Genomic DNA, 14,603 nt, shown 5'->3' on the forward strand with positions numbered 1-14,603 from the left:
GGAGATCAAGCCCAGACTTGCTGCAGTTGTGGCCCCGTGTGACACCCAGATCCCACCAGGTGCAGGGCCAGGGGGAGTGTGGGTCCTGCCTCACCTACCTGTCACCCCCATCCTGCCCACCCCGCTCCTGTCCCAGGCAGCATAGTGTCTCCCTGCCTCAGGGCTAGGGGGCTGCCCTGCCTTCAGTGTCCCCTCCCCGTTCATCATCTGTGCAGTACGCCTCTGGAAGGGCCAAGTACCCCACAGACCCTGGGGGTTGTGGGTGAGATTGGAGGGGCAGCCGGACTGCGAGACCCAGCCTGGGGCTGGTGTGGAGGGCGAGTCAGCACCAGGCAGAGGGCAGTTGTGCCAAGAAAGGTCCTGGCGCAGGACTGGGATGGGAGGAGGCAGCCACCTGTCCAGCAGAGGGCACGCCAGGGGGCAGGTGTGGGCAACTAGGGGTCAGTTGGGGAGGGGAGGGTCAGGACCCAGACAGGTACATGCGATGCCTGTGCTGGCTCTGGGTGCTCCACTGAAGGCCCCCCACCCCTGCCTCCACAGTCCCTACAGCCAGAAAAGGAGGCTGTGCTCGGGGAGGGCCCCTCGGCCACAGCACCGCTCTCCAAAAGCGGCCAGAAGACTCGGCCGCTGGTGCCCGAGATGTGCTTCACTGCAAGTGGTGAGAACACTGAGCCCCTGCCTGCCAGCTCCTACATCGGGGACGACGGCACCAGCCTGCTCATCGCCTGCGCCAAGTGCTGCCTGCAGGTCCACGCCAGTGAGTGCTGGGGGTGGGGGAGGCGGGCAAGGTCCACAGCAGTGAGTGTCCCGAGCCCAGGTGTGTGGGAGATCCAGCAGCACGGTGCCCTCGGATCTCTTCTGGAGCTGACGGGCCACAGTTCTTGCCCTTCCCTGACCGTGTCAGGCTGCTCCTGTCGGGTGCTTGTCCAGTCAGCCTCCTCCTGCTACAAGGTTCTGTGAACCCTGCTCCCTCTCCTGGGCCCGTGAGGCGGTGGGGGAGAGTTGGTGCCCACTAGGCGCCCCCATAGCTCACAGTGATCGGGGTTAGAGTGGAGCTTGGGGCCGAGGTGAGGTTCAAGGCTGGTTAGCAGGCCTGATGTAGCTCTGTGCTGGGGCCACCCCGTCCCTGGCCCTCCTGGGTCGGGCACACGTGGGCAGCTTGTGCGATCAAGCCCCGAGCAGGCGGCACATTCTTGATCTCAGAGCTGATTAATCGTGTGTGCACCTAGTGGGAAGCAGCCTCCCAGCCCTGTCAAGGAGCCAATGGTCTTCCTGCCTTCTGCTTCCCTGGCCTGGGGGTGAGGCATACAGCCGGCATGGCACTGGCCCCCCACCAGCTGGCATGGTCAGAGAGCAGTGAGCTCTCGCCCACTGGCCTTGAGAGGCTGAAGGTGATGGCTACCCAAACCGTGAGGTGGCATTGATCCCCCTCAGCTCGGAACATAGTCTACATTAAGAGCTGGGATTGGGGCCTGGGGCCCTCTCCTCTGTGCCAGCCTCCCTCTGCCCTGGGTTACTGAGCAGGGTCTCTGGCCACCTGGTTGTAGCCACACTCACTAGCATAGCCTGGCCTGACTGCAGCTGTGCCCACCCCTTCCAGCAGAGCCCCCTGTGCGGTGGGATGTGTCCCCTGGGGAGGGAGAACCTGCCCCCCAGCTTCTACCATACCTCCTCCCCGCCCCCAGATGCATGTTTATACAGACATGGGAGGAAGGGCAGAGAGCATGTAGTCATTCCAGGAACAGCCTCTGCAGAGGTGAAGGCTGGTGCCTACCAGATGTGTGCATCAGGTGTCTGCCTGGAGGCTTCTCCTGACTCAGAATCTGAGGACAGATGATGGGAAGTCGGGTGCAGGAACTAGAAAGAGAACTTTCCCCAGAACGTGTCTGTGCACTGACCCGAGGACACATCTCTCACACAGCGGACAATTACTTACATGATCCATCCTGAGAATCATGGTCCAGCCGAGTTGGCACACAGCATCCGCCGTCTCAGTCCAGCCTCTGGCTCCTTGGCACCCTGACACCTCTCCCCTAAGTGTAGTCAGTTGGACTTGTGTCCAGCCAAACACAACAGCCCCATTGTGCCTTACACGTCATTAGTGGACGAAGGGGGAGAACACGTACACACACACACACGTACACACACGTACACACACACACACACATACACACACACACACACACACACACACACCTAAGACAAGACCGGGAAGAAACGTAACACAGCCCTGGTTTCTGCAGTTGGTGTGTGGCACTACCTTCTCCCACTGCCTCCGTAGCCCTTCACCCTCAGCAAGTACCTGGGCTGTCGTGGCTCTGCCTGGTGGGGTGACCAGACCTTCATACCTGTGAGGTCTGGGCCCAGAGTGGTCAGTAGTGCTGGGGTTGGGAGGTCGTGGGCCTCCTGGGTTCCACACATTCTCTTCTCCCCTCCATTAGTGAAACCGTCCCCCGTCTCCTCCCCGCCCTTCTCCCCTTGGTGATCAGGATCAGCAGGCCAGCCAACACGGTGACTCCATTCTCTGCCTGGTGATACGTAGGCTTGAGCCGGCAGTTGCCAGGGGAACACGCTGACCCCTCTGCTCAGCAGAGTCTCCAAGAGGGAGCATTCCTCTCCGTGGACTCCCAGAGCACACAGTCACAGGGGCAGGAGGAGACGTCTCAGGGTTACTAGGTGATAGTGTGTGGTGGCATTCCCACTGGGTCCCTGGCCCGTGACTCTGGCTATTGGAGAGGCAGCCTCATAGGGTGGACCCTGGTTTGAGTGAATCCTGGAGAAGGTTGCCTCCGCCCTGCAAGGTCTCACCAGCTAGCTGGGTCTCCCTGGGTCTTCAAAAGGCCGTTCTGTGGTTCCTGTGGGCCAGCTGCTTCAGGATGATGGGGATGTGGTAAGAGCAGTGGATTCCGCTCAGTGGATGGGGAGGTGCCCTTTGATCCGAGCCGATGCTGTGGGGTGCATGTGCTCTGTGAGTGCACAGGTGCTGGTTTGGCAGAAGCACTTCATGCAAGGACGAGGCTCTGTCTCTCCAATAAGGACATGGTGGAAGTAGCCCTGTGCCGTCCAGCTGCCCCACAGCACAGACTCCTGGTGAGCTTTCGCTGAGGTGCCAGTACCTGAATCTCTGCCACCCTCTGTCCCTACGGCCAGGTCTCACCTGTCCTGCACTGCAGGGTCACTGTGAGTCGAAATGGACTCGCCAGCAGGTGTCTTAGCCAGTACGTCCACAGTCACTGCGCCGTCCTCACACCAGGCTCACTTAGCCTGATGTCCTCCGTGCCAGGGCTCAGCTTGGCAGCTTGTGGGAGGGAAAGGCGAGCCACGCTGCTGGAGAGGGAGGCACCTCTGCGGCAGGGCTGGGAATGTGCACTGCCCTCCTTGCCAGCTGTAGGCACCCTGGTTCCTGTGGGCTTTGAGAGAGGTGGGGAGAAACCGGCGCATACCAGGCCTGGTGCTCGTCTGCTCCGACTGTGACACCACGTCTGGGTCAGTCACCACCTGGCTGAGTCGATGGGGCCACACAGGACCCTCAGAGGGGGTCAGTGGGGTGTGGTGGGGCCCTGATGGCTGCACCGCCTCGGGAGGTCGGTGTGGTGTGGGGTGTGCTGTTTCCCACGCATGGGCGAGGCGGTGCCGGCAGCTTCCAGCAGGCGTTTACTGCCCTGACAGCCCTTAGTCCATGTGTTTGGGTTCTGGGGCGGGGGGTGGGGGTGGCGGGCATTCTGCCAGTTGCCAATTAGGAGATTTGGGCTCTGAGTTTGGCATCGCTGCCAGATGGATCCGGGACCCACTGCACCTGCTTGCTGTGAGCCGGACCTCAGCCAAGCCTCCAGTAACAAGCTGACCTCCACATGCCCCCTTCTGACTGGTGGGCCCCAGCGACAAGCTGGGTCTGGTGGGATTGGCGTCAGGTCAGAACCCATGTCCAGAAGTCACTGAGAAGCCAGCTTGTTTCCTTTGCCCCACTGAGCAGTCCCTCCCGTGAAAGGCTTCGAGCCCGGTGGGGGCAGATGAAGAGTACAGTAGGCTGCTCTGTTTCTGTGCTGTCCCTCACTTGACCTCGAGTCCTTCCCTTGGCACCCTTCCTCCGCCCTTCAGGGAGGGGCCCTGGGGGTCGGGCTGCGGTTCCCAAGGTCAGCAGCTTGCAGGTCCTCAGGAACCGCTCCCCAGGACAGGCTTTCCACTCCAGTCAAGGTCACAGACTCGAACTCGCAGGAGCAGTTAGGAGGGCTCGGAGCCGCCGCCAGCCACGGCTGGATGGGTGGCAGTGAGGTCTTTGTTTGTAGTTTCTGCGGGGCAGAGTAGAACTGCTCTCTAGTCTTTGTGGGGACGGCCAGCCTAGTTTTCCTTCCTGGGAGCCACTGGCCCTTCACCACTGCGCTGCCGGGCGCCCTTCCACTTGGGCAGCGGCAGTGACGATCTGGTAGGTTTCCCATCTGTTTCATGGCCTGCCTGTGAGTCCATACAGCCCGATTCTGATCACGACGTCCACTCCGCTGTCCACTGTGGCAGCCACGCCCACCTGCCATGGCTGATGGCGTGCGGCCCTGCAGATCTGCCCCCTCCGGCTCCGCTGGAGCCGGGCCTCCCACATGATGTAGTCTTCCCGCAGTAGCCCAAGGGGCGTCCCCTGGGCACATGGAGTGTGGGTCTAAGGCGATGAACCCACGCTCACCGCACACACCACTCCAGGTGGGGACTGAGTTGGCGTTGTGACTCAGCCACTCTCAGGATGGGACTCTGGGTTTGGTCTCCCAGCAAACTCAGCTCTGTGACTACAGGAGTCACGCTGTCGCGCGGGGCACATGCACCACCCCGGCTTCCTCTGCCGACCGACCTTCCTTCTATCTGTGTCTCTGGCGAGTCGTAGAGGGTGGCCGGTAGGCAGTGACCCTCCGACTCGTGTCTCATGAACATCTGATCCATCATGTCCGTGGTGGCCAGCACACACCTGTGATTAACAGCGTCCTCCTCACCCGCAGAGGCAAGGCATCGGCCCCTCCCGCCCCACTTTGTGCCTCTGGCACTGCCCCTGGGAGCAGACCCTGCACCCATGAATCACACGTGGAAAGGCGTATGTTGGGGGGGGGCAACACTCATGCAGCTGTAGAGGCCCTCAGTTTCCAGGTCTGCAAGTCAGACTAGAGGCTTCTCCCAAGTCATGTGGTCTCGGGCTGATGGGCCGCAAGTGGGGCAGGTCCTCCCTCCCGCCCAGTGTCAGCTCAGACTAGGGGACCGTGCCGAAGACTGAGCCTCACGTCAGCCACAGACCCTGCTCCCGTAACTGGGCCGTGCTCCTCAGGGCCGCTGCTGTGTCCTGCTCTCTGGCCTGTGTGCTCGCTTGAGTCCTGCACAGGGCAGCACCTGCAGGCCTTGGGTGTCCTGTCCTGGTCCTGGTCCAGTGTCAACCACTGCCTCCCTGTGGCCCAGAGCTGTGGGTCAGAACCAGGACCCTTCTGCCCTCTCAGGGCTGAGGTGCTGACCCAGCAGGGGCCCCAGCCGCCCTGGCTTCCCAAGGGACACAGCGGAGGACGGAGGACTGGGGGAGGGGAGCCATTTCCCGATGCTGTGCATGGCCTGGCCTGGCTTCAAGTCTCAGTGTGCCCCGCACCCTCCTCAGGTTGCTATGGCATCCGCCCCGAGCTGGTCACCGAAGGCTGGACGTGTTCCCGGTGCACTGCCCACGCGTGGACTGCGGTAACTCACCCGGCAGTAGGGAGGGAGCCTATGGGGGCGCTGTGGGTTTGCATCGGGGTGAGGGGGCTCTTCCCCAGATCCTCATGACGGCACATGGTCCCTTGCAGGAGTGCTGTCTCTGCAACCTCCGGGGGGGAGCCCTGCAGACGACGACCGACAGAAGGTGGGGACGAGGACCTCACTCTTTGATCCCCTCAGCCCTGCAGCTACGGCTTGCCCGACTGCAGGCCACACTGGGGTGGGAGTGCCGAGTGTGTGTGTGTGGGGGGGCACTGTAACAGCACCCTTCCCAACACCCCTCCAGGTGGGTCCACGTGATCTGCGCCATTGCAGTCCCCGAGGCCCGGTTCCTGAGCGTGATGGAGCGCCACCCTGTGGACATCAGCGCCATCCCTGAGCAGCGGTGGAAGCTGGTGAGTGCCCACAGTCGCCCTCTACCCTGGGTGGACAAGCCAGGCCTTGCTCCCCACTTTGGCTGCTTCCACACTGTCCCAGTCCTGGCCAGGAAGGAAGCGTGGCGGGTGTTCACTTTGGTGCACAGTCAGTGGTGCCACCTGCCAGCCAGGACCCCACCAGCCATCCCCTGGCACTTTCCATGCAGTGGGCGCCTGCAGGCCAGTCCCCCATTTTTCTGCCCCCTCCTTGCCGAGGCTGCATCTGGGAGCGTAAGCTGCGGCACGTGGACAGACTCAGGCCCTGGTCCACCCCAGGGGTGCTTGAGACACCCCAGTAAAGAGTACAGATGGTGCCCAGTGGGGTGTCCAGCCATGGCCCCTGTGCCGCAGTGCCCTCGGTTTCCCCGTCTGCAGTGGGCTGGTGCGGGTGCCGTGAGAGGACTCAGCGTCCCTGGGGCTACTTGTTGCTGCAGTCTTAGGGTCAGAACTCGAGCCCATGGACCAGGCTTCGCAGGCCCTGCCTCTGTAACTCCACCTTTCCAGGCCCCTCCAAGGCTGCTGCCTGCAGCTCTATTCCGCTGCTGTTGAGACCAGGCCTCCCTGCTGCCAGAGCAAGGAACCAAGTACCCTGGGGCTCTGAGCCTGCGCACCTACAGGCAGCCCAGCGGGAAGATTGCCCTCATCCTGCAGCCCAAGCTCCCCACGCGGTGAAGCTATGGTGCCCACCGCAAGGACAGGGCCTGGCACTCAGAGTTTGCAGGTGCAGGGCCACCTGTGCCAAGCGTGGATGGGCAGTGGGGAAAGCTGAACAAGCAGGGGCAGTGGCCTGCAGGGACAGACTGTGAGGCCAAGCCTGCATGTGGACCATGCAGGCCGCTGGCTCCACGCTGTGTAGAAGGTGCAGTGACTCCTGGGTGAGTCCCCGCCAGCCCCCGGCTCGGCTGCCATCCGCAGCCTCCATTTCATCTGCAGCTCCTGTACTGATGGGTCACCCACTGCTCATATGAGCCTTGCCAGCACTGCCCAATGTCCTCATGTGAGGGGCAACCTTAACTCCCGCCTGCCCGGGCCACTCTTGTCACCTGGCCAGCAGCTCTGGTCACCATGGTGCCCTGAGCATGATCAGCCATCGGCCGGGCTGCAAGGGCTCTAGGCAGAGACTCCTGGAGGAGTGGCAGGCTGGGTAGGGCCCTCAGGGAAGTAGAAGGAGACTCAGCTGGGAGAGCACTCCCCCTTCCCATGTGCCAGACTCTGGAGAAGCATGGGATTCTCTCTCCCTCACTCCCAGCCCCCGGGCATCAGCTTCGTGCCCATGGGGTGGGGGACAGGTGCCTGGAGGAGGAGGGTCTTTAGCCCCACAGATGGCGACACCCCGGCAGCATGGAGACGGACTGTGCGTCTGGCTGTGGGCGGGCACTCTGACAGGGCCCCGGGGCCCTCCTGAGGAGTCTCTCTGGACACCTGTGCAGGGCTCCCTCCTTGACGCTTCCCTGAGGGTCCTTCCCACCTTCTCATGTGCCTCCTGTGTCGCCCCCCACCCTGCCCGCTTGGAGCCCCATTGCTGAGGGTTAATGCCGGCTCTGCCTGACAGCACGGTGGGCTGTCCATCAGCGCTGCCCACGGCCGCTGAGGGAGAATTAGGTGTTGACAGCTTAATAATGAGCCCGCGCTGCCTTCGATCGGCCTCGGGCTTTTGAACAGGGTGTAGGGCGAGGTAGGACTGCTCACTCCAGGCTGAGATGGGGTGCGGGGCACACACTCTGGAAGGGGAAGCTGGCGGCTCTGGGCTTGCACTGCCCCTGGCTGCTGACCAGGGCCGGGGACCCAGATGGGGGGCCTCACCTGCTCCAAGGGGCACGTCCACTCCAGGACCTGTTTGAGGTGATGAAACTGGCACAGTGTCAGACCTGCGGTCGTAGCCATTCACTGTGGGCCGTCGGGGCGTGTTAGCCATTCACAGGGTTCTGCAGCCCCTCACCCCTGTCAAGTTCCAGAATGTTCTTACCGCCAAAAGCACTGGGCCATCAGCAGCCACTCTCCTCCACCCCTCCCATCCCATGTGTCCCAGTGACAGTCAGGAGGGCCCTACGGTTTCCCAGGATGCCCTCTGGGTGCATTTGGTTGCCAGGCCCTGGCCAGACTGCCCACCTCTCAGGGTCCACAGCCCCAGTGGATCCTCCCCGGCCCCTTAAACCAGGGCCAGACCCGGGGCCACGGATCCAGGCCCACTCACAGGACCTCCTGGAAGCGGCCCACCTGGCGGTCCCTCTCCTGGGAAGGGCCCCCTGTGGGCATTTCACAGGGATTCTCAGGACGACTGCCTGTGACTGGCATGGGCGCGGGGGTGTCCTTTTTGTTGGTGCCTGCGACCCCTGTGAAGGCAGGTGGGCGGACCCCGTGCAGGGGCTTCAGCGAGGGGCAGCCTTGCCCAGGGCCTGGCTGGCCGTATGGGTCCGAGGGTGTGGCGGGAGAGGGGCGCTCGAGGCGGCGGTGGGTGCCAACAGCCGGCGCCCCAGCCCTGCCTCTCCCGCAGAAGTGCGTGTACTGCCGGAAGCGCATGAAGCGAGTGTCGGGCGCCTGCATCCAGTGCTCCTACGAGCACTGCTCCACCTCCTTCCACGTGACCTGCGCCCACGCCGCCGGCGTCCCCATGGAGCCCGACGACTGGCCCTACGTGGTCTCCATCACCTGCTTCAAACATAAGGCGGGCGCGCATCCCGTGAGTGCCCCTGGGCCCCGCCCACCCCGCCGGGCCCCGCCCACCCCGCCGGGCCCCGCCCGCGCCTGCCAACCTGGCCCCTCTGCTGGACGCTCACAGGGGCAGTTCCTGCGGGCCGTGAACTTGGGCCAGATGGTCATCACCAAGAACCGCAATGGACTCTACTACCGCTGCTGCGTCATCGGCGCCGCCGCGCAGACTTTCTACGAGGTGAACTTTGACGACGGGTCCTACAGCGATAACCTGTACCCCGAGAGCATCACGGTGAGTCGGGGTCCCCGGGCACGGCGCCGCCGGTGCTCTCCTCCCCAAGCGGCGGCGTTCCGCGTCCGTGTTCCGGGCAGGGGTGCTGCGGGAGGCTGTGGCTGGCAGGCGTGAGGGCGGAGCCTCACTCCGCCCCACCTCCTTTACAGAGTAGAGACTGTCTCCGCCTGGGGCCCCCTCCCGAGGGCGCCGCCGTGGAGCTGCGGTGGGCTGACGGCAACATCTACAAGGCCAGGTTCGTCTCCTCGCTGACCAGCCACACCTACCAGGTGAGCCTCCCCTGTGCCTCACCCGCACTGCACTTGAGGTGCGTGCCAGGCCAGGAGTGGTGGGCCCCTCGGTGGGATCTTACCAAGCCCTAGTGGTTACAAACTGTAGGCTTCCGTGGGCAGCTCAGGCCCATCCAGAGGCAGGGAGCGCAGGAGCAACGCCCTTCCATCTGCTTCAGGAAGCACTGGCCCGGCAAACTCAGGAGGTCCAAGGTGGTGCGGCCGCCACGGGAGTCTTTCTGGGGTCTGTGGGAGGCGGCCGTGGCCCCCCTCATTTGTCAGTGGGGATGTGAAGGCGGAGGGCTCGGCACTGCCGAACCATGGCCCCAGCTGGGTGTTTCTCTCTGAGCACCCAGGCTTAGCCCTGTGGGGCGAGAGGATCGGCCAGAGGCCATGGTTTGAGGCAGTGCCCAGCCCTGAAAAGGCCCTGGGGGTGCAGTGGTTGAGCTCACAGCTGCCAAAGAAGAAGCTGGGCTCCCAGGGAGAGGGGCCTGGTGTCTGACAAGAGGGTAAAACCGTTCCTCCCCAACCCCGTTCCCGAGATGGAATCGGTGTTTCCTAGACTGGGTGGGGGCTGGGCCTCTGCACCTGGAAAACAGTGGGTGAGGGTTGCCAGGACCCCAAGTCCTTTGTGTTCTGCGAAGGGAGCCGTCAGCCACGCCGTAAGTCAGTAGGAAACAGCCTGCCTCGGCGTTGTCTCTCTCTTGAGCAGCTGGGGTTACCCTGGGGCTCGAACCTCCTACCTTTTGGTTGACAAGCCAGACTGACCTGCACCAGCAGACCTCCTCCCACAATGGTGTCACCCCCAGGGCAGTCTCACAGGGGACAGGAAGGCGGTCTGTGTGCCAGACCTATCATCTCTTCCACAAGGGGTAGGAGGTGGTCACAAGCTGCCCCTTGGCACTGAGGTGACCAGTCCCACTGTGCCCTCACTTTCCACTTAGAGCCCCGCTGGGAGCAGGCTGGTTAGCTGGGCCTGCCATGAGCAAGTGTCACCAGGGCCTGGGCTAGACGCCCCTTGTCTCCCGCTCCCCGCCTTCCCGAGAAGCACCTAGGAGCCCAGGCTTCTCTGGGAGGGGCAGCAGGTGCTGACTGGACCTTCAGGGTAGCCCCCGCTCAGCCCCAAGAGATAGCCAGGCTGGGTCTGCAGAGGGACTCTGAAGGCCAGCGTGCCTACCACATGGGGAGTGGGGACAGTGCTTCTTCCCTAAAGAAGTGAGTCCATCAGGGTGGCGGGTCAGAGAAAGCCAAGAATGTGGAGATGAAGGGGGTGCTAAAGCCTTGGGGACAAGCAGACTACCCACCCAGCCCAGCCAGGGACCCAGGGCAGGGCAGGGCAGCCAGGGACCCAGCCCAGCCAGGGACAGCAGGTCACCCAGGCGCTCGGGAGCTTGGTCCAGGTGACAGTGGGCTTTCAGGAGTCTCCTCACCCTGTCCTGCCCCCGTGCCCATAAGAGACCAAGGTCAGGCCCACTGTCCCTGGGCTAGAGCTTTGAAATCTGGACATGCTCACCCCAGTTTGCCTCCCAAGAATGACCGCTCTCAGAACAGCCCTGCTGCCTCATGGGGTACTGCCTTGCTCTCTCTCCAAGATGTGGCTTAAACTTCTCCTGGGAGGGCCCTCCAGTAGGGACTGGGGAAGGGAACCTGGCAGCAACCAGTACGTCCCCCCCCCCCAAGGGCCTAAGTGATGTGACCTGTGCCCGCCTGCCCACGTCCCCAGCTCAGAATTAGAGCAGATCTCCGCCCAGCCCTCTGATCCAGAAATTGGAACCTGTGTCCTGTCTTCCTGCTGCGCCTCCAGCCCCACCTCCCACTTTTCTGGGGCAATTGAGTCTGCTCCTGCAGAAGCAAGGGTATGGCTTGGTTGGGTGCCCCCTGTTGAGATGGCCTTGGCCCCCAGAACCAGCAGCTCCCACAGCAGGGCAGTGGCAACACCCTCTGTCTGGACATGACCAGAGTGCTGCTTTCTGAGGAGGGGTCGCTTCCTGGATTCTCCCCATTAGGCAGGCCCTCAGTGAGCACTCTGCTTTTAAAGGCCAAGCCAATGTCCAAGACCACTCTACCCCTAGGTCAACCCCTGCCCTCCCCTCCCCCAGGCTCCAGGGCCCGCCTCTCCACTCCTCGTGGAGGGCTGGACAGAAAGGCCCGAGGGAAGGGACTCCCCAACTCTGACGCCTCAACCCTGCTCGGCATCCCAGGCCTGGGCTTGACACCATCGCCCCCCCCACCACCACCACCACTCTAGGGCTCCCTGGAGGTTGGGGCAGTGCTGTCTGTGGGGCAGGGGCTTGGCCTAGAGCACTGGGCCTGCCAGCAGGGGTGCCTGTACCCCCAGCACCACGAAGTGCCTTCCAGCCTCCAAGTGCTTCCTCTCTAGGGGGGCAGGGGACACGGGTGGGGGCCAGGGCTCCTGGCGATCACTGGTGGCTGAGCACAGGGAGGGCAGGCCCTGAGAAAGTCCCTCCCTGTAGGTGGAGTTTGAGGATGGCTCCCAGCTGACGGTGAAGCGAGGGGACCTCTACACCCTGGAGGAGGAGCTACCCAAGAGGGTCAGGTCCCGGCTGGTGAGTGGCCCAGCGCCGTGGTGGGGAGCCCCTCTGGGGCTTCGGCAGGTGGGCACTGACTCAACAGTGCTGACCTGGTAACCCCCCAACCTCGGCTCTCCAGCCCAGAGGGGGCAGAGCAGCTGGCTCCTGGCCCGGGGACGCCTTCAAGCTCCAGAGCCGCCGGAGCCCAGGGCTGGACGACGCGTGCCCCATGTTAGGGGCAGCACGTCCAGCGGTGGCAGGGCTGTGCTGGCGCTCAGCAGGCGGAGGTACACGTGGGGAGGGGAGGGCACCCAGGGCCCAGCTAGCTAACCCTGCCTTCTGGTCCCTGCAGTCGGTCAGCACGGGGGCGCCCCAGGACAGCGTCGCCTCGGGCGAGGAGGTGAAGGCCGCCAAGCGCCCGCGGGTGGGCGCCCCGCGCCCCGCCGCCCCCTCGGAGGACGCGGCCCCGAGCCCAGACTACCTGGCCTTCATGGAGAGCCTCCTGCAGGCGCAGGCGCAGGCGCGGCCCGGCGGCCCCTTCTAGAAGCCGCGAGCCCCGCGGGGCGCCCTCACCCTCAGCGCCGCCCGGAGGCGCAGCGGCGGCGGGACTCAGGGAGCCGGCCCCAGCGGGGCCCCTCCTCAAGGTGCTACCACTTTGCCCGCCGCCGCCGGCGGGCCGTGTACATAGGCGCCCGGCTGCCTTCACCCGCCGTGGGGCCGCCGGCGGCGGGCAGGGAGGACGGACACACACCACGTCGTTTTCTAAGATTCGTGGCTTTAAGACAAGACAGGACACCCCACACACCCGAGGTTTTCTTTCCGAGTGGGGCGAGGACGGCACCCCGGATTTTCGTTTGTTTGTTCGTTGTTTAAACTATTTTTTGGCGGCCGGGCGCCGCCGCCCAGCGGCTGGCTCTGTGGCCACTGGGGCCGGGCGGGTGGACCGAGGGCCGGCGCGCCCCCCGCCCGCCCCCGGCTGCGCCAGCGCGCCCCCAGCCCGGCCCGGCTCCGCTCTCACCTTTGCTAAATAAACACTCTCGTCCCGTTTGCCTGCCGCCTTGCTTCTTCCGCGCGCGCGCGCACGCACGGGGCACGGCACCCCCACCCACCCTGTGAGACCACACGGGGAGCCCTCAGCCCCACCCGATAGTGCAGGCAGAAGGGACGCTCTAGCGCGGCTCAACCCGCGGTCGCTCCCCGATTCACGGGTCGCCCGAGTGATGAGGCGGAGGAGAGTCCCGTGGAGGTTGGGGTCGCCGCCGTGACACGAGGGGCTGTCTGGAAGGGTCCCGGCCACAGGGAGGTCGTGGCGGGGTGGAAAGCTCGTGCTGACGCTGGAGGCGGCAGGGCCACCCCCTCCCCAAGGCGAGTGGGAACCACACATTGTCCCCCACACAAACCACCCCTCCCCAGTCCCCAGTGCCCCCAACCCCTGGGTCCCCGAGAGTTAAAGACTTGAGCACGGGGCTTTGGCCGTGCCTGTGGCTGGGAGCCAAGTGGAGGTTCCTGAGCGGACCCCTCCCCGCCTCACCCCGGGAGACGCGGGGGTACAACGCTTCAGAGCGCCGCGGAGAGAGGCCTGGCGACCGGCGCCCTTCCTTCTGGATGGCAGCCTAGAGGGGTGGGAAAGGGCGCGGGCGGCACACACCCCCTCCTCGCACAGGCGGGCCAGTGAATCGCCCCTGGGTGGAGAACCCGGCCCCACCCCTTAGCGGTTCAGGGGGCAACTGCTAAGTGTGGGCAGCGGTATCCGAGCCATGCAAGGTCTGTCTGCAGTGTGGTGCGGGCTGGCCCTCGCTGGCTCCGTCCATCTGGGGAGGGAGCCCGAGGCAGAGGGCACAGCACGTCCCAAGGCCCTGGGGTGGGTCTGCGCCCGGTGCGGAGTGAGCTAGCAGGACAGACAGGCGGGGAGGGCGTGCAGGAGGACCCCACTTAGTGGAGGGAGGGGGAGCCCTGCAGGGCTGTGTGCTCAGGGGCGCCCTCTGGCCGCTTGGGGAGGAACAGATGGGGCAAGGGTGCAGCCAAACACCAGCGCGGGGCCTCATTGGTCCAGGTGGGAGGTGGGGGCAGGGTAGGGGAGAAGGGTAGATTTGGGGTGCCTCTTGGAGACAGCGCTAATGGAAGTAGCTGACAGAGTAGGTGCGTAGAGAAGCAGAGAGGACGGCTAGTCTGACGTTTACTTACCACCTGAGCACAGAGCAGAAGGTGCTGGGGGTGGGGTGAGGTCATCTAGGGGACCTGTGTTAAGGCCCAGGGCAGGGAGGGCTGGCCAGGGGCAGGCATTCAGGGGAGGGGGTGACACAGATCTGACCCTGGATAATGGAGCCAGGACAGCTGTGGGGGTGGGGGTGGGAGGCGGACCGAGGTAGGGGCCCCCTAAGGAGATTGGGTTTGGGGGACATGGGAGTGGGGCCCTGGGGTTCTCAAGGCAGCTTGTGGTTCTGGACGGGCCTGAGTGCCCTGGGCTTCTCTGCAGACTGGGCAACTGTATCCCTGGTGGGGGTAGATTGGGGGGAGGGTGGTTCCCCAGCACGGAGGAGGGAGCGGGTCATGGCCCTGGCTCTGCTCATAGGCTGTTGGGTCATCTTGGGGACCCGGATGCTCAGCCAGATGCCCCTTTCAACCAAGCTGTCCCCACGTTGATACAGAGAAGCAGGGTTGCCCTTCAGGGCCGGCCACAGCCACCAGCCTTGCCCGCCCGGCTGACACGCACCCTCCCCAATGCTGC

At 64.2% G+C, this 14,603-nt stretch overlaps 1 protein-coding gene across 4 annotated transcripts in view; it reads left to right on the plus strand.

Moving 5' to 3' along the window:
* The window catches only part of KDM4B (lysine demethylase 4B), a 105,920-nt gene extending 93,005 nt beyond the window's left edge, over nucleotides 1-12,915 (plus strand). For 2 of the 4 annotated variants that reach the window (XM_075545277.1, XM_075545294.1), the window contains 9 exons: nucleotides 541-757; nucleotides 5,621-5,697; nucleotides 5,805-5,860; nucleotides 6,002-6,110; nucleotides 8,626-8,811; nucleotides 8,911-9,075; nucleotides 9,225-9,344; nucleotides 11,819-11,911; nucleotides 12,228-12,915. In XM_075545277.1, coding sequence (XP_075401392.1) covers nucleotides 541-757; nucleotides 5,621-5,697; nucleotides 5,805-5,860; nucleotides 6,002-6,110; nucleotides 8,626-8,811; nucleotides 8,911-9,075; nucleotides 9,225-9,344; nucleotides 11,819-11,911; nucleotides 12,228-12,419 — 1,215 coding nt within the window. In that variant the 3' untranslated portion in view covers nucleotides 12,420-12,915. Of the gene's footprint in view, nucleotides 1-540; nucleotides 758-5,620; nucleotides 5,698-5,804; nucleotides 5,861-6,001; nucleotides 6,111-8,625; nucleotides 9,076-9,224; nucleotides 9,345-11,818; nucleotides 11,912-12,227 lie in introns of all 4 variants that reach the window. The other 2 variants (XM_075545269.1, XM_075545285.1) reach the window with 1 other exon arrangement.
* The last annotated feature ends 1,688 nt before the right edge of the window (nucleotides 12,916-14,603 follow it).

The sequence above is a fragment of the Tenrec ecaudatus genome, chromosome 1 (assembly GCF_050624435.1).
Source record: "Tenrec ecaudatus isolate mTenEca1 chromosome 1, mTenEca1.hap1, whole genome shotgun sequence".
Classification (NCBI taxonomy): Eukaryota; Metazoa; Chordata; class Mammalia; order Afrosoricida; family Tenrecidae; genus Tenrec; species Tenrec ecaudatus.